Source organism: Antechinus flavipes, chromosome 5 (assembly GCF_016432865.1).
Source record: "Antechinus flavipes isolate AdamAnt ecotype Samford, QLD, Australia chromosome 5, AdamAnt_v2, whole genome shotgun sequence".
NCBI classification, from domain to species: domain Eukaryota; kingdom Metazoa; phylum Chordata; class Mammalia; order Dasyuromorphia; family Dasyuridae; genus Antechinus; species Antechinus flavipes.
Window position 1 is genome coordinate 242015422 of NC_067402.1, and position 25998 is coordinate 242041419.

Genomic DNA, 25998 nt, shown 5'->3' on the forward strand with positions numbered 1-25998 from the left:
ATTTATCCTGACTCTTGCTGACTCTGAGGCCTTCCAGGGACCTAGCCTGTATTTTACATTTTGGCACCCGACATGGACCAAGGACCCTAATTTCACTGAAGAATTCCCTGTGACCAGGAAATAGGGTGAGTATTAAGATCAACAGCGAACTGACTTTCTTAAGAGCTAAACTTCCTTTTCAAGTTGAAATTTAGCATGGTAATTAAATACCACAGAGAACTAGGTACTAAAATGTGTGTAAACAGTAATTAAGCTTAACTCAAGCCCACAAATTATTAGAAAAAGATTCTCCCCTACCCCCACCCCTATAGAAAGCATACTTAAGACTAATAAAGAGGCAAGGTTTGCTTGTAACTTGGGAGCAGATTTGTGGATATTTGGATACATTAGAATGCATGTCCCCTTGGTTATTCAAGAAAGAAGAAATAGAGGCAGATAATTGCAAACTGGCAGGAGATCAACTATGTGAATATTACAATGACAAAGGTCCTGATTCAATTTCCAAAGAAACATTCTACATATAAAACAATACAATTGGGCTTAAAGAATCCTACAAATTCTAGAAAAAAGAAAAGTTTTAAGAGCAGCCAGATAAGGAAGGCTAAGGAGAAAGAGTAAGAGAAGGGAGGGGTAATGAGAGCAACAGAATCCAGGAATATTCTAGATAGCATCTGTGACAGCTGACCAGCTTATGCTCATTATCTTATATAAATGACATACCATCAGAGAGATTGGTAGACACCAGGGCAGATCACACAGTCATTAGAGATGCCAAATGGACCAGTCACTGGCCAAAGATTAAGGCACACACCTATATCTCTGGTGTAGGAGGATCAGTAGCAGCTAAAGTTAGTGCTACCCCTTTGAGATAGGGGAAACAGGAGTTTTTACTCCTTTAAAGTTGAAAAAATCCCCATCAATCTATGGGGAAGAGACATTTTAGGATTAATAGGATAACAAATGAGTACTTCGGTTTTTTAGGCAGGGCTACTCTTGAAGGCCTGCCAAAACTCTCACCTATTCTTATTCAATAGAAAATTGATACACCAGTGTGGATATCACCCTTAGCTAGTGATAAAATTTAGGAACAACCTGACCAAGGACACTTACAACCTTCTCTAAGTCCTTGGAATTCCCCTGTATTTGTTATAAGAAATAAATCTGGAAAATGGAGGATGTTGATTGATTTAAGAAAAGTAAATGAACAGATGGAAACTATGGGAAATCTTCAGCCTGGATTTCCATCTCCTACTCAATTGTCTAGAGAATGGCCTCTTTGGGTTATAGACATTAACATTAAGGATTGTTTCCATTCTATCCCTCTAGATAAAGAGGATATGAAAAGATGTGCCTTTTCAGTACTCAGCATTAACTTAGCTGAGCCTTATAAAAGATATGAATGGACAGTTTTGCCACAGGAAGTGAAATATAGTCCAACTATGTGTCAAATGTATGTAGCTGCTGCTCGTACTCCAGTAATTAAACCATTTCCAAAAGTAATGTTATTACGTTACATGGATGATATATTGGGATGTGCACCTGAGGAACAAACGTTAGAAGCATGTCTGCAAAAGGACATAGAAATACTAGGGAACTACACAAAAAAGCACATAGCTCCAGAAAAAATTCAAAAACATGCTCCTATTCAATATTTAGAATATGAAGTACACCCTAAGGTGCTTACATTACAAAAACTTTCTTAAGAGCAGAGAAGCAAAAAAAAAAAAAAAAAAAAAAAAAAAAAAAAGAGCAGAGAAGCTAAACACCTTAAATGACTTTCAGAAATTGATAGGAGATATCTAATGGATGTGTCCAGTGTTAGGCTTGACTACCTATCAATTGCAACCATTATATGACATTTTAAGGGGAGACAGTGCTTTAAACTCACCACACCAGCTTACAAAAAAAGCTCAAGAGGCTTTGAGAGAAGTAGAACTGGCTTTATCCAATGTGTTTGAAAGTCACTCAAAAACCCTTGGAAATATTAGTTTTTGCTACAAAAGAGGCACCCACAGCAGTTCTTTATCAAGGAGACAATGTGGGTGAACAAATGGGTGAACCTCCCAGCACAACTAGAACAAAGCCTTACTCCTTACCCAATGTTTGTGGGAAGAATTTTTTATTAAAGTCCATTAAGCTAGTAGCACAATTATCTGGAATAAGACATGAGAAGATATACACCTTTTATACCAATGCACAAATTAATGTATGCTATGAAACTGTGCCAGCGTGGCAAATTTTGTTGGCCACCACTCCAAATTTTACACACTTTAAAGAAAACCCAACTATTACATAATTGGCAATGGATTCTTGAAGAATCACATGCATCCAAAGGTAACATTTGTGCTGTATACTCTCATGACTTAATTATAAATAGAATAGTCAGAACTTTTCAGTCCACTAAGCAGAATGAATTATATATGATCATTCTAGCTCTTACTTATTATCCAGGAGATATAAATATAATATCTGATTCGGCCTATTCAGTAAGTGTTGTACAAAGAAGTGCCACAGCCCAAATAAAATTTGTAGGTTCTAATATATATCAGCTCTTTAAGGAACTTTAAGAGCAAGAGAGAAAGCATCCAGGTAAGATTTATATCTTGCATGTCCACTCACATAGTGGATTTCGAGATCCTATTTTTGATGGAAATTCAAAGGCAGATAAGCCTTCTACCTATGTTGGCCAATACTCCTTTATTTCAGGAAGCCCAAGAATCTCATTTTAATTATCATCAGGCTCCTCCAGCTTTACCTTTGCAATTTGGGATAATAAAAGAGGGAGCTAGAACATAATAAAAACCTGTACAGGTTGCCTTCCTTTACATGCTCCTATGCTCCCTCCAGGGAAGAACCTGAGACCCAATGAAATTTGGCAAACGGATGTGACTCATTACAAATCTTTTAGTCGTCTCTCTTTAATCCATGTTGTATTAGACACCTTTTCAGGATTTACTTTTGCAATACCAGCAGCAAAAGAGACAGCCCGAGAATTCACTGAATTCCTTATAGAAGCATTTGCAATTATAGGTATGCAACAAACAATAAAAACAGATAATGGACCTGCATACTTCTAAATATTTTTTCACACTTTTGTGCACAGTATCACATTTTATACACCACTGGCATACCCTTTAATCTTCAAGGACAGGCAACAGTAGAGAGGAGAAACAGAGACATCAATGTTAGAATTCTTAGGAAGTATTATGTCACTTATCTAATTTAGCATGGTACTTAGCAAGTTCTCTAGCTCACTAATGTATTTAAGTACCCATTGGAGTTCACACTTTTGGGAGATTCAAAAGTCAGGGTTCAGTATGAGATTCAAAAGTTCAGATTCACAAGTCAGGAACTCACAATCCCACTCTCGGAGGAGGAGTCATTCTTTGAGTTCACATCTCTAAAAGAACATATAAAAACACAAGCCTCAGTCAGGAGTCAGTAGAACCAGAGATTCAGAGAGAGCTGGAGGCTGAAGCTGGCAGAGGCAAAGGACAAGCAACAAGAGCTCTCAGAACCAAGGAAAGCTTTTGGGCTATTTTGAAAGAGACAATAAAGGATCTGAACTTTTAACAGCTGGCTGCATTTGAGGTAATTATTACTCTAAACTGAAACTAAGGCTGCTCCCAGAAGCTCCCAAGAAATCTGCTCCCAGAGAACAATCATATTTTAGAAAAGAACAACACTACATTTTGGTGCCCGAACAGGGACTTGAATGTGGGACTGACAGGTCCATGATTTCAGTGGAAAAGCTTCGATCCTCAAGGATGGACAGAAGCAGCTACACCCAAAGAAAGAACACTGGTCTTTATCAGAACCTTTAACTGTGAAGATGTTTTCCCAGTCTGTTGCTTCCCTTCTAATCTTGTTTGCATTAGTTTTGTTTGTACAAAGGCTTTTTAATTTGATGTAATCAACATTTTCTATTTTGTGATCAGTAATGGTCTCTAGTTCATCTTTGGTCACAAATTTCTTTCTCCTCCACAAGTCTGAGAGATAAACTATTCTATGTTCCTCTAATTTATTTATAATCTCGTTCTTTATGCCTAGGTCATGGACCCATTTTGATCTTATCTTGGTATATGTTGTTAAGTGTGGGTTCATGCCTAATTTCTGCCATACTAATTTCCAATTATCCCAGCAGTTTTTATCAAATAATGAATTCTTTTCCCAGAAGTTAGGGGCTTTGGGTTTGTCAAACACTAGATTGCTATAGTTGACTATTCTGTCTTGTGAACCTAACCTTTTCCACTGATCCACTAATCTATTTCTTAGCCAATACCAAATGGTTTTGGTGACTGCTGCTTTATAATATAATTTTAGATCAGGTACAGCTAGGCCACCTTCATTTGATTTTTTTTCCATTAATTCCCTTGAGATTCTCGACTTTTTATTGTTCCATATGAATTTTGTTGTTATTTTTTCTAGATCAAACATATATTGTATCTAGGATATACATCAACAAAGGACTGCTTGCCATCTAGGGGAGGGGGTGGAGGGAGGGAGGGGAAAAAAAATCGGAACAGAAACGAGTGCAAGGGATAATGTTGTAAAAAAAAATTACACTGGCATGGATTCTGCCAATATAAAGTAATTATTAAATAAAAAATTAAAAAAAAAAAGTAAATGATTTCAGCAAGCAGAGAAATATAATAAAATAAAATAAAATAAAATAAAATAAAAAGAAAGAACACTGGTAAATGAATATAAACTGCTTGCATTTTTGTTTTTCTTCCCGGGTTATTTATACCTTCTGAATCCAATTCTCCCTGTGCAACAAGAAAACTGTTCGGTTCTGCACACATATATTGTCTCTAGGATATACTGTAACCTATTCAACATGTAAAGGACTGCTTGCCATCTAGGGGAGGGAGTGGAGGGAGGGAGGGGAAAAATCGGAACAGAAGTAAGTGCAAGGGATAATGCTGTAAAAAAATTACCCTGGCATGGGTTCTGTCAATAAAAAGTTATTTAAAAAAAAAAAAAGGAAAAGCTTCAATTCTGATCTCAGTAATTAGGGTGAATACAAAAACCAAGAAGGAAACTCTGTTAAAGGGCTAAAATAGTATCTCAGTTGAAATAGGACAGATATTTAGAAAACAGTCTTCTGTTTCTCTTCAAGGAAAATGTTGAGAGAGCATTGTCAAGGTTATGAAAAGCCAAGGTTTGATTATAATTTTGGAGCAGATCACTGTGGAAATTAGTAGGAGAGCAACTTTGTCAATTCTACAAAAAAAATGGACCTGACTCAATTTCCAAAGAGAAACTTAATACATATAATTTAATACAACTGGCTTTAGGAAATTATGTAAGTGTTAAAATAAGGAAAAAGAAGAAAGAGCAGGAAGGGGAAATGCCAACTAAACTAGGTGAAAAGGATGAAGAATCAGATAAGAATTCACAGCAGGAGAATCATTCCATATCTCATGACCCTCCCCCCTCAATTAACCCTTCATGGGTGGAGGGAGAAGGAGGAGGGGGAGAGGCAGTAACACAATCAGAACCATCTATTAAGGAGCCTGTGACAAAATTAGAAAAGGCATTAGTTAAGGCAATTAGTTAAGGCAAAAAATGAAGGACAGGATGTATCTGATTTTATAAATGCATACCCTGTGATTGAAGAGATTGACTCTTCAGGTCAAAAAAGGAGAATACATTCCTTTTAATTTGGAAAAACTTTTAAGGATTTGAAAAACGGATGTACTCTTTATGGAGCTATATCCTCTTATGTTAAAATGTTACTAGATAGTTTGTCTTATGAAATCTTAACCCCCCAGTGATTGGAAATTCACAGCAAGGACATGTTTAGAATATGCACAAAACTTGTTGTAGCTTTCAGAGTATCATGATTTATGTAGGATTCAAGCCAGACAAAAAAGGCAAACAGGAGTTAATGTACAAATCACTTTTGACCAACTAGCTGGTCAAGATCAGTATGGAGAGAATTCAGAACAGATTAATTATCCCATAATAGTGTGAGAGCAAATTGCTAAGGCTGCAATAAAAGCTTGGGGTTCTCTCCCCGGACAGAAAGATGGAAGTAAAGCCTTCACAAAAATAGAGCAAGGTCCCAATGAACCTTTTGCAGATTTTGTGGGATGTTTGCAAACAGCGGTAATAAGAACCATTGCAGAAAATACAGCTACAGAAATAATGACCAGACATCTGGCTAAGAAAAATGCCAATGAGGTTTGCAAAAGAATTATATGGGGACTACACAAAGATGCACCTTTAGAGGAGATCGTAAGAAGCTGTGCCACAGTGGGCACAAATGCTTATTATACTCAGACTATGATGAACATGGAAAGACAGGGTCCTTCTTGGCAAAGGAATTCTAGAGAAACTAGAGTGTTTTCAGTTTGGAAAAGTTGGACATTTGAAAGCTCATTGTAGATATTGAGATAGAGTGAGAAAACAGGATGAGAGAAAACCCCAAACCCCATGTCCAAAATGCCACAAGGGCTTCCACTGGGCCTCAGCATGTAGATTGACCCAGGGAAATGAGAGGCAGGACCCAGCTTCAAGATATCATACAAAAGACAGATGAGGCATGATGGTAGCTAAGGTTACACCCAGAGAGTCTTTAGAAGGTCAGGACTCTAATGTGAACAATCACCCTAAAAGGATTCACATGGCAGAAATCATGTAATCATTGGATTCCCTGAGATGAAAAATTGTTGATGAGACTATTGCAGGACTTCAAAGCTTGCAGGTATTATTGGATTCCTGGCACATGAACTAATGGACAATGGATTCCTTTTGGACTATTTCTAGGACTTATGGACATGTATAAATTCTCATGTTGATTCATGTTATCTGTTACATGATTACTAACCTGTGTTACATTGCTATGTGCTTATGTAATTTATGTAATTATGTGTTAATACCTCCCATATTGTTGGACTTATTATGTATACCTGTTTCAAGTGAGCCCCTTCAGAAACCCGCTAATCTGATTTGATTTCCCATTTCCTTTGGTGTTTTCATATCCCTGACTGCTGCAGTGATCGCCTTCTTTTTTGGTGTTCTCACCTCCTTGAGAAGTCAGGGAGGTCATGACCACCTTATATTCTAAAATCAAAAGAAGGTGGGAGATGTTAGAATCCTTAGGAAGTAAGTCACTTATCTAATTTAGCATGGTACTTAGCAAGTTCTCTAGCTCACTTATGTATTTAAGTACCTATTGGAGTTCACACTTTTGGGAGATTCACAAGTCAGGATTCAGTATGAGAGTCACAAGTTCAGTAGAGGAGATTCACAAGTCAGGAACCCATAATCCCACTCTTGGAGGAAGAGTCAACCTTTGAGTTCACACCTCTAAAAGAGCATATAAAAGGACAAGCCTCAGTCAGGAGTCAGTAGAATGGAGATTCAGAGAGAGCTGGAGGCTGAAGCTGGCAGAAGCCCCCCAAAAAATCTGATCCCAGAGAGTGATCATATTTTAGAAAAGAAGAACACTACACATCAAGACACACCTCCAAAAATAAAAGAAAGGGGGAGCCACAATTATCCTGGCATGGGTTCTGTCAATACAAAATCATTTTTAAAAAAATAAATAAACAAACAAAATGATTGATATATTGAGAGGCCCTAAAGTAACAAACTTAAAAGGGTATTTAGTTAATTAACTGAGCATAATTATAAAAATTACTCCTTATTTTTATTGTCTTCAAAGAATAGTAGAATTCGTACTTGCCTATCATAAACAAATGTTAAAATATTAGCTCCCAAAAGACTATTAACATTTCATTCACTTACTTGATGGCCCATGGACATCTTTGGCATCACCAACATGCTTTTAGTGTAGTGTAATTGAGCAGCAAACAAATATAGTCCACACCAGGAAAAAGCAATATGCATCAGGATAGAAGCAATAGTGAAAGAAAAGGAAAACAGAAATGGTTTTAGTTGTTTTTTTAAATTAAGTAGAAAGCACATGCATATCACTCCTAATAAACATAATGTTAAATAAAAAACTTTTAAGGATTTTTTTTCTTCAACGTATATGTCTCCCCAAAAGATCATCATATTTTTGGCAGTATTCTCTCATTCATTTATGTATTTAATTATTTTAAAGAGAAATTTACTAAGGAGATAGGGTAGTTAAGGTGTTTCTCTTTAGAAAAATTGCTAAAAGTTTTAAACTAATGGAAATGACAACATATAGACTTAAAAATGTTATGCTGTACATTTATTTTTAACAGCAAATGACAATTTTATATTATAATGAAAATATTCAGTATAGTTAAAGAAATTGACAATTGTTATTAATTTATACATCAGCATTCTTTAAAATGCCTGTGTAATAATTCTCTGTTTAATGATTATTTTTGAATATGACCAAAAACAAAACACCTTGAAAATATTTCTCAAGGTACCAGTTTGGATAACAAGTTTATTTTCAACATTTTACTTTTTTTTTTTTTTTTTTTTTTGCAAAGACACAAATTTCACATGGCAACAAAAATAAAAGTGTATGTCAGTTTACTTAAACTTTTTTTTTTATATTCTACCGTGTGCCCTGTATAAAGATCTAGGTAATTTTTGTATAGATTTAAATAGAATTACTGATCTTGAAGAGCCTAATATTTAAAAAAGACAAAATAAAAACATAAATAGATGTGGACCATTACATGAACATATTGTTTAAAATTTCATTGAATGTTACCTTCAGGCTGTACCAGACATTTAGCTACATCAAAATTCCTTTAAAGGTACAAAACAATACATATATTGGATTTAATATATATTTTAACATGTATTGGACCCCTGTGGGGGGAGTGAGAACGGAAAGTTTTATAAGAGTCAATGTTGAAAAATCACCCATGCATATGTTTTAGAAATAAAAAGCTAATAACAATTTTAAAAATCAGATAAAAAAGGTACAAAACAAAATTCATAGTATAGAGTAATATAGAAAAAAGAATCAAGAAAACAAGACAATTATAAGACACAAGTTTATTTTAAAAGCCTTGATGGGAAGTTATGGCTACATCAGCAGAGAGAATGAAGAAAATCTAAGATTTTTTTTACTTTTATTAAATAAGCTTTTGCCTCTCAGAAAAATGTTTTTACCTCTTATTTCCCAATGTGGTGGCTACTTAAAAAAACTTAAAATTATATCCTGCTGTATCCTTACAAATATTTCTTCTAAAACTTTTTATACATTATCCACTACATGAATCAATAATTTTTTATTTTAATTTTAATTCATTTTAATTAATCACTAATCTTTACCAACCGACAGAGACCATATCCCCACCCTAAGCCTTGTTCACCAGATTGGTGACTGCCTGTCCCAAATTACTATTTCAATAAAATTCCAACAAAGATTCACTAATCTTTATCCACTTCTCCACAGCCTCCTCAGTAATAAACTTTTCGCCCTACCCTTCCATTAAAAAAAAAAAAAATTAACTTTACAGAGAAATTAACTAAAGAAGCCCCATTTACCAATCCAAATAACTTTTGCTTCGGCCCATTAATTCCCTTTCACATTAGAATGTGTAAGCTCCTGGAGGGCAGGGACTATCAGACTTTTTGCATTTGTGTCCCCAGCACAGACTTAATATATAAGTTATTTAATATTTTTTCTTTTGTATATAAAATAGAACAAAGAAAACTAAGTTGGAAAATATGATTCTAGATCAAAACATTGCTTAGAGAATTCAGAAAGCTCATTCCTATATATTAATACTTTTCTAAGGAAGATTGGAGAGAAAGCAGTTATTCTAAGCACCAAAAAACATATTGAAAAAGAATAAAAAATTGACTCTATCTTGTTAAAAACTGGTTACAAATACACACACACACACACACACACACAAAATCATTGCTTTTTTATATAAGCCACAATTGGATTCTTTAAAGACTATAATATTCCATGTTTTACAGACCAATTGCATGATAGGAAAATGAAAAGGCAGTTTAAAATACTGGCATATTTGTAAAATATATGAAGCAAAAAAACTGAAGAATATAAGCAGCACTTCAAAAATAGCAAAAAGCAGTTAAGGAAAAATGACCTTCCAAAAGAGTTGTCATTAGATCTAATTTAGTCAGATTATCCAGAAAGAATTCATGAGGAGAAGAACAACAAATGGGAAATACTAAGTGTCCTTTGTCTCCATTGGCTAGACTGTTTATTTCCACATCTTTGTAAACCCTGATTCAAAGTCCATCTCAAATGCTTGCCTTCATGAAGATGGCTTTCCTGATGGGCCAAATTGTTAGTCTCCCCCTCCAACTCACCACTATATTTTTTCTGTATATTCCCAGTATAGCATGTCCCTAAAATCTTAGTGCAATTTTAAGCTATCAAAGTTTATAATTTCTTTTAAAATGCTTCATAGCATCTTGTACCTAGTGTAGTAGTGACATAAGTACTTCTGACAAAGAAATCTGATAACATTTTCCCCATTAAAAAACACTAGTTCCATTATTTCTAGTGCATCAAAGATGACATTTCTTAGTAACCAATTTCCAACAATGAGGAAAAGTCCTATTTATTTATCCCTTTAAGCCAAGAGTCACAAAAATAAAATCTGCATGCCAAACTGTCAAATGTGACATTTTTAAGGCTGATCAACTTGCCCTTGTAAGTACATTGTTTTAGTAACCACAATCCTATTCACTTAATTTTCAAATATTAGAAAGTACCCCATTATTCTTAAGAAAATTTGCCAAGATCCTAAAGATGAACTTTAATCCTGCTTCTTACACAATGTTGTCAAAATATTTGAAAAAACAATGGCAATTCCAAAAACAATCCCATTAAAAGTCACATGTGAAAATGTACTTTATTCCTGTATGGTATTTTGGGGGAAAGTATTAAAAATTTTTTTGAAGTGGAAGAAAAAAAAATACTGTATTCATTTGTCATTTGAGGTTTTGGAAAACAAAAGGAAAATTGCTAAATTGAAATTGAAAAATGCTAATTGTCCAAGTTACCTAAAACTTTGAAAGTTCCTCAATAATCATTATCAATTATCTTGAAGTTAAAAAACACTTAAATGGGATCCTTAAAGGAATAGGTAATGTTTAAGTGTTCTTCCCACTTTGTCACACTATGACTTTTTAAAATCCTTTGAAAATACTTTATAGTTTATTAGATGAATGGGAAATGGAAAAATGATCTAGATGAAGATCAGAAATGACAAAGAAGATTTTTATTCTGAAAACAATATATCAAAGAAAAAGTGAGAATCTAAAACTGAAATTGAGAATATTCACTGATTAACACTTCTAAAGTTTAGATGTGTCACTGAGGACCACTAAAAGTGTTTCTAAATAAGACAAATAAATTACTGAGAAATTTGTCAAGATATGTTTTGTTTGGGGAAGTGAGGGGGGATTATTGGGCAAACTGAATTCTTCATACATACTTCTTCAAAGGAAAAAAAAAAAATGACAAAGTTGGATTCAGCTATACCTGAAGTCTCTTTTAATTCTAGATCTATAAGCAATAAATGAATGGCTGAAAAAAACAATACAAATGCTGTATTAATCTAGCATATATTGTTTCTGATAGGCTGGACTGTGAAGACTATTTTCATTCTGCAGAACCCAGAACAGTCTAAATCCTACTTGTATGACTTGGATAAAATTAGAAAATCCTTTTTCTTTCTCATTTTCCCCCTTTTTGATGTGATTTTTCTTGTACAGCATAATTGTGAAAATATGCATAGAAGAATTATTACATGTTTAATATATATTAGATTGCTTGTCTCTAGGGGAAGAGGAAGGGGAACAGAGGGAGAAAAAAAAATTGAAACAAGGTTTTGCAAAGGTGAATGCTGAAAAATATACATATGTTTTGAGAATAGAAAACTGAAAAATTAGCAAGTTAATACCTTGTTTCAAATATACTTCTTTCAAGTATACTTCTCCAGAGTTTTGTTTTCTGGAGAAAAGCATTCAACATGAAAAGGACTGCTCCAAGATTTGTTTTCTTTCCCTATAATCAGTGAAGAAACACTAACAATTAGTTTTATAAGAGGGCATTTAAAAGTATATATATACTTAACTCTGAACACCTTCACAGACTATGCTGAGAAGCTGAGCCCTTCAAGGTCATTTTTCCACTATGCTATTTGAAATGGAGAAGACAATCCGAGTTCCACTTCCTTTGAAAAAGTCAAGTCTACCTTATTGTTCCTTAGCATCCTTGTGATTTCAGAGACTAAAGCTTTACTGGCCACTATACCTCTAAATATACTTCGTTATTTCCTTTTTTTGAATCTAAGTTCCTTGAGAGAAAAGACTGTGTCTTACTTTTGAAGTAATATCCTTAACACTTACAATTTTGTAAAAAAGCTCATTCAGTCATTATAGCTTGTCAGTATAAAATAGACAATATAAATCTCAAGTGACAGTGACCATTTAAAAAACTACGCTTATTTGCAGTGCAATAAAAGTTCCTTTTTAAAAGGTAGTTTGTAATTCTTGATAATACATAAATGTAAAAATTTTAAACAATTACTGAATCTAAAAGCACCTAATACTAAGAACACCTAAATTCATTAAGATCATTTGCTTGAAAGACTGAATTTATATATATTATGTATTTATAACTTAATTTTCCTAAAGTTATTACAAATTTTTAAATATAAAATTTAGAGACTGTTGTTTGTCAGCATATTAGCTGGCAAAATTTCTTTAAAGAAGAGAAAAAGCTTAAAAATAGACTTTAAAAAACTAAATCTTTAAAAAGATAATGACTGGGTACATCAGTGTTTGAGTGGTCACATAAGAGGCAGAATATCATACTTAAAAGAATACAAGGTTCAGAGTCAGAAAACTTAAATCCTAATCACAGTTTGACCATTTACTACCTTAATCAGACAGGTGGAATAGTGACAGTGCTAGATCTGAAGTAAGATTTGAGTTTGAATCCAGCCTCTGAAATTATTAAAAATCCCTAGATTCAGTTTCTTTCTCTGTAAAGTAAGAATAATATCTACCTCACAAAGGGGTTGTTAAGATTAAATAATTCATGAAAAGCACTTTGAAACCTTGGAAGTGCTATATAAATGCTGTTACTATTGTCTTTATCATTACCTATGTGTCCATGGATAAACACAAATCTCTGAGCTTTTCTTTCTCAGATTAGTAGGATGGACTAGATTTGAGTCAGCACAAGCCTGCCTATTTGTATACAGCATGAAAGCTAAGAATGGCTTTTACATTTTATTCCTGCTCACTGTTTTAATTCTGTTCCTTAACTTGCCTTGCTATTACTTAACCTCTCCAAACCATGGATTCCTTCCTTTTCATCCTTTGCTTCCCTGTCCTCCCATTTCCCCCACTTATTTCTTTATAGATTTTGGAGGCTGCTATACCCTTCATGGTATATATATGTAGTGTTGCCTATTTAGCCCATTCCCAAATGTGAAATTTTCAGAACTACAAGTCCTCCTCCCCCCACTAATATGTCTGTGTCTATCTTTCCTTGGCATCTCATTTGTTATAATATAATTACTCTTTTTACTTTAACTCTGCCCCAATCTTTCTTTTGAGCTATCCTATAACAATGTTAAAGTCAATCTTAAACATATGGTACACATCTCCCATGTAAAAAAAAACAAAAACAATTTGTCCATATTGAGTTCCTTGAACTTAAATCTTTGATATTGGCTCTCATAAGTTAAATTTTCTATTAAAGTTTGGGTTTGGTTGATAGGAATGAAGCGTGTTACGGTCCCTTTAAGAAGCTACATTTGTGATTATTGCTTTCTGATTCCCAAACCTTCCTTATTAGTTCAAGCTGCACCTGTGATTCATAAATCCTGGTCAAAAGCACCCCTTTGATAGCCCCCATTTTAATGATCTGCTCAGGCTTCCCAACCCCCACCAAGACAAGCAATATAATGAGATTCCATCAGCTAAGGCTTTGGCAGATGGACCTTGGCAGTGTACTTTACAGCCAGGATCTTTCTGCTCACTGGAATATTGTTTCCAGTGCCATCTTCTCTTTACCCTCACCTATTTTGTTAACCAGACATTAACCTTACTTACAATCCCCATAATAAACCTCTGTTACCAATCTAGGTTTTCAAGTCTGTAAATTCCTTTACAGAGGATCTCTACACTGCCCGAAGGGAATCCCCAGAACTCCTTACCTTTGCGCCACCACTACACCTCATTTAACTCCCTGACCACCAGTAACCCTTGTTTTGGTCCTTCTAGTTCAGGGTCAAATCTCTGCAGCATTTTAGCTGCAGCTAGGTGATTGAGAAAAACCCAAATTCAAACATAGCCTCAACCACTTGCTAACTGTATGATCCTGAGCAAATGACTTAACCTTTGGTTTAATTCAGCACATCAGGAAATGGGAAACTACTCCAGTATCTTTGCTAAGAAAACCTCATGGACAGCACTGATATGCTATGGTCCATAGTGTCACAAAGAGTCAGACACAAACGAACAACTGAAAACAACTCAATAAAAGTACTGAGTCACTGGAGACACAAAAACTGAAGCAATGCAATTCCTATAGCATAGAGCCAAATGTGTGAGCCAAGAGCACAATTATTTGATTATAGATTTAGAAATGGAAGGGACTATTTTACAGATGAGAAAACCAAATCCTAGAGCAATTAAAGTGACTTGCTCAGCTGTTGTGCCACAGTTCCCTTTTGATGTCCTGACCTAGTTTCCCTAATAGTAGTATTTAGTTACTCTGCCTCAGGTTATAACCTTTCCCTCTTAATGTTATAACCCCAGGCTATAATGGTTTTACATCTTTAAGTTATAGTCATACCTTCTTAATGTTTGAGAGGATAAAAGTTTATCCATTTTAGATGTCATTAGAATATCAGTAACCTCTCCAATACCTCCTTCCATTGTGTCATCCTAGGTGCCTCCTCCCCATTAGGTTATCCCTATCCAGTTACTCTCTCCCTCCTTCTCCCCCTCATTATGTCATTGTTCTTGTTATCCTCTTAAAATACTTGCTCTCTGATACTTAGTGCTGAATTCTTTGAGATGATAGTCTCGTCCAGCTCTGGGACCAAGATCTATTTGATCCCAGTATATCTCTCCATTTAATAAACTATTAAATTGGTCTCTAACCTCTGTCTAGCTCAGTTTCTCCAGCGTTAAACAGCTTGTATATCATACAAATAATAAATGGCAAACTAGGGTGCGATTTCAGGTCTTTGGACTCCATAGTCAGTCTTCTTTCTACTCTACAAAGGGTCTCTAGCATCATAGAACACTTAAAAGGATGAGACACTTAAAGAAATAAAGAATGAGAAGACAAGAGGTCAAATACTAATTATTAGCTTTGTAACCTTGAGCAAATCCGTTCATTTTCCTTTGCCTCCTTATCTATAAAACAGAAAGATTAATTTCTGAAGCACCTTCTAATTACTAGATTTGTGAGTTGTTTTTTTCAAGTCCTTCTTAAGGCTCACAAATCAATCCTGTACAAATCAATCAATGAAATAGTATAATCAGATCTATTTTACGAAAATCACTTTGCTGAGGAGAATGGACTGGAGTAGGGAAAAAGTAGGGAAGGAAAAAAAAATTGATCCAGACAGGAAACCCAAATAAAGGCTACAGTAATAGACCGGTAGAAAAGTGATGCAAGCCAGAACTACTAAGTCAACCATATGACTGGAAAAAAAGTTATTCAATCTATCTGTTGTGGAAAGAAAACTATTAAGATACAGCAAGGGATCAGATTATATAAAGTATAAGAAAAAGTCAAGAATAAAAGGCTGGATAAAAGCAAAACTTAGTCATCTGTACATAAAGATGAGATGTTTTGGACTGAATGAGCTTGAAGAGGAAAAGAGAGGAATTTTGGAACATTCAGTTTTCAAAAAGCAACTAGTGATACAGGGAGAGATGAAAGTAGTCTAGATACAGATATACATCTATCCAATCATCACTGAGACCAAGCTGGTCTGAAAGACTCACCAGAAAGCTAGCCGAGCCCCAAGTGAAGGAGACAAGAGATTCATTCCATCTCTGTGCTGGTTGGAGGCTGAAGAAAGCAGAGACAGAGGCTGAAGGACAAAACCCTTGGATTTGGAGACATCCGGAGGGCTCTAAGCTAAACCAGCTGTGTTTTGAGAAGAATAAGAACTCCAACATTTGAACTCTTACATTAGAAATGATACTTAAACCCATGGGAGCTGATAGTCACCGAGAAAGAGCATATATACAAGAAAAGAAGGCCAAAGAAAAAAAGTTTTATGATACCCACAATTAGAAGCATGAAGACTAAGAATGAATAGTCATAAGCAAAAGAGAACATTGTCAGAAAAATCCACAGAACAGAGTATATCCATGAAAAGAGGATAGTTAACAATGTTCATTGTCACATCAAGGTCAAGAATTAAGACCAAGAAAAAATTATCAGACTTGGCAATTGGGAGTTAACTTTTTAGAGAAAGCAGTTTCCATTGCATTTTGAGCATGCAATGGAACAAAATTTAGAAATGAGAAAAGAGGACATGAAAGCAAGTGAAAATAGATTTTGGTCCTCTGTCTCAATTGTGCCAAAAGCCAGACAGGTAATAAACTGAACTCTGATGGACAATGGAAGAAAAAGAATTCCATGCCTACATTAAAAAGTTCATAAACAGACCCCATCTGTTAAATTCCTGAGGGATATTCTGATTCTACTTTTCAATTTATACCTTCAGAATCTAACACACTGGACATTTCATAAATAATTAATTTTTTTATACCGTATTTTTCCCTAATTACATGTAAAAATAAATGGTAACGTATTTTTTAAAGGTCTGAGTTCCAAATCCTATTCTCCCTCTCTAAGCAATCTGATACAGATTATAGTAAGAAAACTCAATTTTTTTAAAGTGAAAAATAGTATTCTTCAGTTTGTATTTAGAGACCATAAGTTCTTTACCTGGAAATAGATAGCATTTTTCATCATAGATCTTTCAGTTTTGTCTCGGATCATTATATTGCTGGGAAAGGCTAAGTCATTCACAGTTGTTCATCATAACATTTTGCTATTGCTGTGTACAATGTTCTGGTTCTGCTCACTTCATTCCTCAGCAGTTCAGGGAAGTCTTTTCACATTTTCTGAAATCATCCCACATTTCTTAGGTACAGTAATATTCCACACACACAAAATAAAAAAATAAACCATGATCATGTACCACAACTTCAACCATTCCTCAAATGATGGGCATCACCACAATTTCTAATACTTAGTCACCAAATAAGTGCTGCTTTAAATAATTTTAGTCAAATACACTCTTCACCCCACCAACCTTTTAAAAATTCTCTTTGAGATACCCAACTTAAAGCATCATTGCTGGATCAAAGAGTATTAAATTTTATAGCCCTTTGGGCATAGTTCCAAATTGTTCTTCAAAATAATTGAAACTCCAACAAGGCAAAAATGTCCCACGTTTCCCATAGTCATAATTTTTATCATTTTCCTTTGCCAATATGTTAGGTTTGAGGTAGCACCTCAGAATTTGTAGCATTTTTTCCCTTGAACTACAGATTAAATGATTTCTTCTGAAATCAGTCTGAAAACTGACTGTTCATTTGATTCAGTTCTCTATATATTTCAGAAACTAGGCCTTTATCAGAGATATTTCCTATAAAAGAATGTTTCCAGATTTCTGTTTTTCTTCTAATTATATTTAAGCAAAAACTTATTTTTTTTTAACCAAAATTGTCTATTTCATATTTCATAATGTTCTGTGTTTTATTTGGTCCTAAATTCTTCCCTTATCCACAGATTTGACAGATAAATTGCCCATGCTCTCCTAATTTACTTTTTGGGTATCATCCTTTGTGTCTAAATAATCTAGCCATTCTGTCCTTATTTTGATATTTCAGTGTGAAATGTTGATCTATACCTAATTTCTGTTATTCCATTTACCACTATCATTTACACAGCAGTTTATCAAATAATGAATTTTTATGCTAAAACTTTGGAATTTTCGGTTTAGAAATAATAATAATAACTAGAGTTATTACTACAATGTATTGTGTATCTAATCTATTCCATTTATTCACCACTCTTTCTTAGCCAGAAACAGACTGTCTTGAGGATTACTGCTTTGCTAGGCTACCATCCTACATATTTATTTCCATGAATTGCCTAGATATTCTTGACTTTTTCTCTTCCAGATAAATTTTGTAATTATTTTTTTTCCTAGCTATTTTAAAATATTTTTGGTAGTTCAGTTGACTGACTCATTGAATGAGTAGAGTGGTAGACTGGTGGAATTGTCATTTTTATTATATTGGATCAGCCTACCTATGAGCCTGACATTGGTTTTGTCTTGGGATGTAAACTCTCAAGTATTTTATATTGTCTACAATTATTTTAAATTAAATTTCTCCTTTTATCTCTTCTTGCTAGACTCTGCTGGTAGTATGAAGAAATAACAATGATTTATGTGAGGTTTTTTTATATCTAACTTTGTTAAAATTGTTAATTACTTCAACTAGTTGTTTAATTGATTCTAAGTAAACCATCATATCATCTACAAAATCTTATAGTTTTGTTCTCTCATTGCCAATAATTATTTCAATTTCTTTTTCTTCTCTTTTTTGCTATATTTTTTAGTATATTGAATAACTATGATGAAAGCAGACATCCTTGAAAGCTTCACTCCCTAATCTTATTCAGAAGGTTTTTAGCTTATCTCCATTACAGACATTTGTTGATGGTTTCAGATAGGTTACTTATCATACCCTTTAGTATTTTTAATAGGAATAAGTATTGTATTTCATCAAATACTTTTTCTGCATCTCTTAAAACAATTATATAATTTGTTGATTTGGTTACTGATATGCTACTAGCCCTGTATTCCTGATATAAATCCCAGATGGTATAATCTTTGTGATATATTGCTAGTGTTTAATTTAAATTTTTTTGCATCAAAATTCATTAAGGAAATCAGTTTTCTTTCTCTGTTTTGGTTCTTTCTAGTTTAGGATCAGCCCTATATTAGTGTCTTAAACAGATCTGGTAGAACTTTGCTTTTTTTTTTTTAATCTGTTTTTATAATATCAATTTAGAGCTATCTTTAAATGTTTGGTAAAAGTGGTTTGTGAATCCATTGTGAAGCCAAATGGATTTCTGTCTCAGGTCTTTATCTGAGATCTTCCTGACATCCCTCAGATCAACACCAAATCAAACCTCTAAACTGGTTTTCCAAGTTGACAGAAACCACAAATATTTTGAGTATAACAAATTTTCAGCACAAGATATTTTGGAAGGACTTCATGCACAAAGGAGTATCCCAAATGCAGGCACAGGAACCCAGGGTGGTGTGGTGTGGTGTTCAAGCACTAGGGAATCTTAAAGAGGCTCTTAGTCATAATATAGCAGCACTGGCTACTCTGTCCTGACTACAGGCCAGTGGATCAGCAGACTAGCTGAACCAACACTAGTAAATCCAACACAAATACAAAAGGCAAATAGTGAGCCTCTGAACACTAGAATAAGGTGGGACATTGCCAGGCTTACTCAGCACCAGAAATCAGCAGCACCAACCCAGGGCAATTGCTGTCACCTATAGAGGAAGGTTGGGACATTCTCCCCTCTGCCTTAAGAAGAGACCTGAACCTTTAAAAAAAAAAAATGAGCATAAAAGTAAAAAGAATTCTGACCATAACAGTTTCTACGGAGAGAAAAAAAAAAAAAAGACTTCAAACACTAAGGACACTAAAAGCAAGTCATCTCCAGATGAAGTCCCAAAGGGTGATTTGAGTTGGTTCCCATCTCATAAGGCTCTCTTGGAAGAATTCAAAAAGGATTTTAAAAGACAGTTAAAAGAAAAATGGGGAACGGTATAATATTCTTAGTTCGGTTTTCTGGAAGTCTTGGAGCAGCCTTATTTCAGTAATCACCACAAGAGTAGCCAGGGATTAAAGTCTTTATTATCTCTTTCAAAGTCCCGTCTCCTTTCCTGGGGCCTCGTTAGCTTCTTAAAGGCCTTCCGAGAGTCTTGGTTTCAGTGGAGAAACTACAGGAGGGACAGCCCTGCAACCACAGGGTGTGAGATGGAATGAATAAATCAAGAATCCAAAGGCTTGAGGGAGGTGGTGGTCAGAAGCAAAATACTGAAGAGGAGGGAAATGGGAAAAGAAAAGAGCAAAGTATAACTTGAGGAAAATGAGATGGCAGGAAATACAGAATTAATCATTTTAACTGTGAATGGAATGAGCTCTCCTGTAAAACAGAAGCAGATAGCAGACTAGATTAAAAGCCATAATTTTACAATATGTTGTTTACAAGTAACACATTTAAAGCAGAATGATATGCACAGAGTAAAGGTAAAAGGCTGGAGCAAAATGTATTATGTTAGCTGTAGTTAAAAAAAAAAAAAAAAGCAGAAGTAGCAATCCTAACCTCGGACCAAGCAAAACAAAAATGGATCTAATTAAAAGAGATTAGAAAGGATACTATATCTTGCTAAGTAAGGTACTACAGATAATGAAATAATATCAATACTAAATATATATGTACCAAGTGGCATAGTGTTATGGGTCCGCACTTGAGTTCTTAAGCTTTCTTGAGAAAGATAGGTGGGCCCCAGGCAAGGAAACTAGACTTTGAAGGAGATAATAAAGATAATAAAAGATAATAAAGAATATGGACTTTAACACCTGGCTATGCTTCAGCTAAAACGAAGGCTGGTCCAGAGACATCCAGAAAACCAACCAGAACATTACAGTATAGCATCTAAATTCCTAGAAGTTTAGAAAGCTGTAAGAATAAGACAGCTAAACTACACTAATGGGGAATTTCAACCTTACTCTCTTAAAAATAGATAAATCAAACCACAAAATAAATAAGAAAGAAGTTAAGAAGGTAAAGAGAATTTTAGAAAAGTTAGGTATGATACATCTTCAAAGACAGAGAGAGAGAGAAAGGGGTATACTTTTTTCTCAGCAATACATAGAACCTACCAAAAAAAAAAAAAAAAGAAAGACCATGAGGGAATATAAAAACTTCAAAATGAAATGCAGAAAGGCAGAAATAGTAAATCCATCTTTTCTAGATCATGATGCAATAAAAATAACATGTAAAAAAGGACCAGGGAAAACATACCAAAAATTAATTTGAAATCTCATCCTAATGAATGAGTGGGTGAAACAACAAATCACACACAATTGATAATTTTATTCAAAAGAATGATAGTTATGAGAAATGAGACCAATGGATACTACAAAAGCAGTAGTGCAGAAGTTTTATATCTCTAGATGCTTATTTGCATAAAAGAGAGAAAGAGAAGATCAATGAATTGGACATGCAACTAAAAAAAAACTAGAAAAAGCACAAATTAAAAACCCACAATTAAATAGAAAATTTGAAATTCTCAAAATAAAAGGAGATGGATAAAAGTGAAAGTAAAAAATATTGAATTCTAATAAACAAAGCTAAGAGTTAGTTTTATGAAAAAAACCAACAAAATGGTTTATACCGTAATTTGATTAGAAAAATCAAAGATGAAAAGGGTGAACTTTTCACCAATAAAGAGGAAATTAGAGCAATGATTAGAGCTATTTTGCCCAACTGTATGCCAATAAATATGATAATCTAAGTGAAATGGATGAATATTTACAAAAACATAGATTTTCAGATTAACAGAGGAAATAAATTATTAATCATCCCATTTTAGGAAAAGGAATTCAACAAGCTATTAATCAACTCCCTGCTGAATTACGGGACCCTGCCTAGAGGGAGTACCGAGACCACCTCGACCTTTGATACACAATAATATTTTCTGCCACTTTGCAGAACTGCCCTTGTTAAGCAAGGAGCATTGATTTATCATAGAGGGAACAAGTGAGTCAGAGGGTCATAGCTAGCGGCTATGTTAGCAGGAATGCCTGAATAAAGCCTCTCACTATGAGTGAACTGCTGATTGCTGCATTGACTCTCCTCCCATTGGTAGATACCATGCATCCACAATGTCTAAGAGCCGCTTGGATGATGACTGAGGATTGCCTACTGTCCACATACTGATCACACTTGCAAAAATGTATATCAACAAGGCTGCATGGCATAATAAACTGCCTAAGACAATTAGCCCCAATGCCATATAAACTATTTGAAAAAAATAGGGAATGAAGGAGTCCTACCAAATTCCTTTTATGACACAGACATAGAACTGATACCTAAACCAGGTAGGACGAAAACAGAGAAAGAAAATTATAGACCAAACTCCCTAAAGAATATTGATGCAAAAAATTTTTAAAAATTACAGAAAATCATCCCCAGGATAATATACCACAACCAAGTAGGATTTATACCAGGAATGCAGAGCTGGTTCAATATTAGGAAAACTATTGGCATAATTGACTATATCGATAACCAAATTAACAAAAACTATATGATCTCAATAGATGCAGAAAAAGCACTTGATAAAATTCAACACCATTCCTATTAAAAACACTAGAGAATATAAGAATAAATGGATTTTCCTTAAAATTATTAACAGCATCTATTTAAAACCATCAGCAAGCATCAGATGTAATGGAGATAAACAAGAACCATTCCCAATAAGATCATGGGAAACAAGGTTATCCACTATTACCATTACTATTAAATATTGTATCAGAAATGTTAGCTTTGGCAATAAGAAAAAGAAATTAAAGGGATCAAAGTAGGTAATGAGGAAACCAAATTATCACTCTTTGCAGATGATATGATTATACTAATCCTAGAAAATCAACAAAAAACTACAAGAAACAGTTCATAACTTTAACAAAGTTGCAGGATACAAAATAAATCCACATGAATCATCAGTATTTTTATATATTAGCAACAAAGTCCAGCAGCAAGAAATACAAAGAGAAATTTCATTTAAAATAACTGTCAATAATACAAATTATTTGATAATCTACCTTCCAAGGCAAAGTCAGTAATTATATGAACACAATTACAAAACACTTTCCACCAAATCAATCCACCGGATCAATTGGAAAAATATCAAATGCTCATGGATAAATTGAGCTAATATAATAAAAATGACAATACTACTTAATCTATTTATTCTGTGCCATTCCAATTAAAATCCCAAGAAATTATTTTAAAGAGCTAAAAAATATAATAAAGTTCATCTGGAAGAACAAAAGGTCAAGAATTTCAAGGGAATTAGTGGAAAAAAATGCAAATGAAGTGGCCTAGCTGTGGCAGACCTAAAACAAAGTAGTAGTCATCAAAACCATTTGTTAGTGGCTAAGAAATAAGAGTAGTCAATCAGTGGAATAAGTTAGGTTCACAGGACAAAATACTCAATGACTACAGTAATCTAGTGTTTGATAAATCCAAAGACCCCAGCTTTTGGGATAAGAACTCATGCATAGAAAAAAACTGCTAAAGAAACTGGAAATTAGCATAGCAAAAACTAGGCATTAACCTACACTTAACACACTATACCAAGATAAGGTTGAAATGGATTCATGATTTAGATATAGTGATATAAATTAGAAGAACAAAGGATAGTTTACCTCTTAGAACTGTGGAGAAGGAAGGAATTTGTGACCAAAGAACTGGAACTTATAATTGAACACCAAACAGATAATTTTTATTATACTAAATTAAAAAGTATTTTATACAAACAAAACCAAATTTAGAAGGGAAGCAATAAACTGGGGGGCGGGGAGAGGAGGGGAAGGATTCTGACAAAGACCTCATTCCTTAAATATGTAGAGAATTGGAGTCAATTTATAAGAATTGGAACTATTTCTAGTCATTTGAAAAAATGTGCTAAATCACTACTGATCAAAAAAATGCAAATTAAGGCAACTCTGAGGTACCACTATACACCTCTCAGAATGGTTAAGATGACAGAAAAAGATACTGAAAAATGTTGGAGGGGATGTGAGGAAACTGTGATACTAATACATTGTTGGTGGACCTGTGAATGGACCCAACCATTTTGGAGAGCAGTTTGGAACTATGTCAAAAAGTTATCAAACTGTGCATATCCTTTGATCTAGCAGCGTTTCTACTGGGATTATATCCCAAAGAGATCTTAAAGGAGGGAAATAGACCTACATATGCAAAAATGTTTGTGGCAGTCCTTTTGGTAGTGGCAAGAAACTGGAAACTTGAGTGAATGCCCATCAGTTGGAGAATAACCGGTATATAAATGTTAGGCAATATTATTGTGCTGTTAAAAAACTATAAGCAGGATAATTTCAGAGAGAATTCATGAAAGGAGAGACTTACATGAACAGATGCTAAGTGAAGTGAGGAGAACCAGGAGATCATTGTACATGGCTGTAATGACCGCGTATTTAAAATCAGCCGGAGTCAGGAATTCAGGTTAAGGGAAAAATCTTCAATCTTTATTGAAGTGAAGAGGTGAATAAGAATTGCGATAGCAATATGGGCAAGAAAGATTGCGATAGCAATATGGGCAGCTGCGACAGGAAGCCAGCTAACAGAGGGGGATCTGAGCTGAAAAGCTGTTGCAATGGCAAATGCAAGCAGTCTCTCCTTCCCCTTCCTTTTCCACTCCCCTGCCTCCACCCACCAAAATCGTCATTTCCTATACAACACATCAGGACTTGCACAAAGAGTGGGCGGGGGCCATTCTTTCTCCAAGCATATATATTACCAGTATGGTCCAATTACTCCAAGCCTCATGTGCTTGGGACCTCAGTGCCTCAACCCATTACACATGGCAACAAGACAATTACAAATAATCAATTCTGATGGACGTGGCTCAACAATGAGATGATTCAGGCCAGTTCCGATGATCTTATTATGAAGTGAGCCATCTGATAGGACTGTGGATCACAACATAGTATTGTTTGGTTGCATTTTGTTTTCTTCCTCATTTTTTCCTTTTTGATCTGATATTTTCTTGTGCAGCATGATAATTTTAGAAATATGTATAGAAGAAATGTACATGTTTAACATATATTGGATTACTTGCCATGTAGGGGAAGGGATAAGTAGAAGGGAGGGAAAAAATTTGGGACACAAGATATTGCAAGGGTGAATGTTGAAAATTATTCATGCCTATGTTTTGACGATAAAAAGGTTTAAAAAAAAAAAAGAGCAAGAGAGAGAAACAGAGACTTCATCAATGGCTATTCAATTTCTTTTTCTAAGATGGGATTATTTTAGTATTCTATTTCCTTATCTGGGCAATTTATATTTTTTGTAAACATGCATCCATTTTACTTACACTGGCATATATATACTGGCATATAACTAGGCAAAATAATTCTTTATTTCCTCTTTATTAGTGATGAATTCACTTTTCATTTTTGATAGCGGTTCTCTGGTTTTCTTCTTTCCTTTTTAAAATCAAATTAACCAATGGTTTACCTGTTTTATTGTGGTGTTTATTTTTCAAAAAAGCAGCTTAAAAGTTTTACTTATTAGCTCAATGATTTTCTTATTTTCAGTTTTATTAAACTTTTTTTTGATTTTTAGGATTTCCAATTTGGTGTTTGAGAATTTTTCTTTTGTTAATTTTCTAGTATTCTTAGTTGCATTTTCAATTCATTTGTTTGCTCTTTTCTCTGTTCAATCATTCTCTTCACAGAGGAAAGAGCAGGCACTACTTTTTTTTTTTCTATATGTATCATCAGCTCTCAGCACAACACTCTGCATATAGTAAGCCCTTGATAAATGCTATATATTTAGTCAATTAGTGTTCTTTCAGCTGACTCATCCCCATTTTCTCTACTATTCACTAGCACTGGCCTCTTTGCTCTTCCTTGAACATGATACTCCATCTTCCAGTTCTACAGACTGCTGCCTCCACTTCATTTTCTCCCTCCCCAGCCCCTACTTTCCCCATGCCTGAAACTCATTTCCACCTTCTGGCTTCCCTGGCTTTTAATTCTCAGATAAAATCCCAAGACTTCCATGTTTTAAGAGGCCTGTTTTGATTGTTCCCCTTCATGTCAGTGCCATCCCTCTGAAGTTACTTTCTATATGTCCTGCATGCAATTCTCTAAGGTCCTTAAGAATAGAAACTGTGTTTTGCCTTTCTTTGTATCTTTAGCACTTAGTACAAT

The 25998-nt window shown here is 34.4% G+C and overlaps 1 protein-coding gene across 5 annotated transcripts in view; it reads right to left on the reverse strand.

Annotated features, from left to right (window-relative positions):
* Positions 1-25998, reverse strand: part of OSBPL8 (oxysterol binding protein like 8) — a 224415-nt gene that overhangs the window by 136241 nt on the left and 62176 nt on the right. For 4 of the 5 annotated variants that reach the window (XM_052001513.1, XM_052001511.1, XM_052001510.1 and 1 more), the window contains one exon: positions 7759-7795. The exons of the other annotated variant lie outside the window; for it this stretch is intronic. In XM_052001513.1, the coding sequence (XP_051857473.1) occupies positions 7759-7795 (37 nt within the window). The remainder of the gene's footprint in view (positions 1-7758; positions 7796-25998) is intronic. 5 annotated transcript variants of the gene reach the window in all.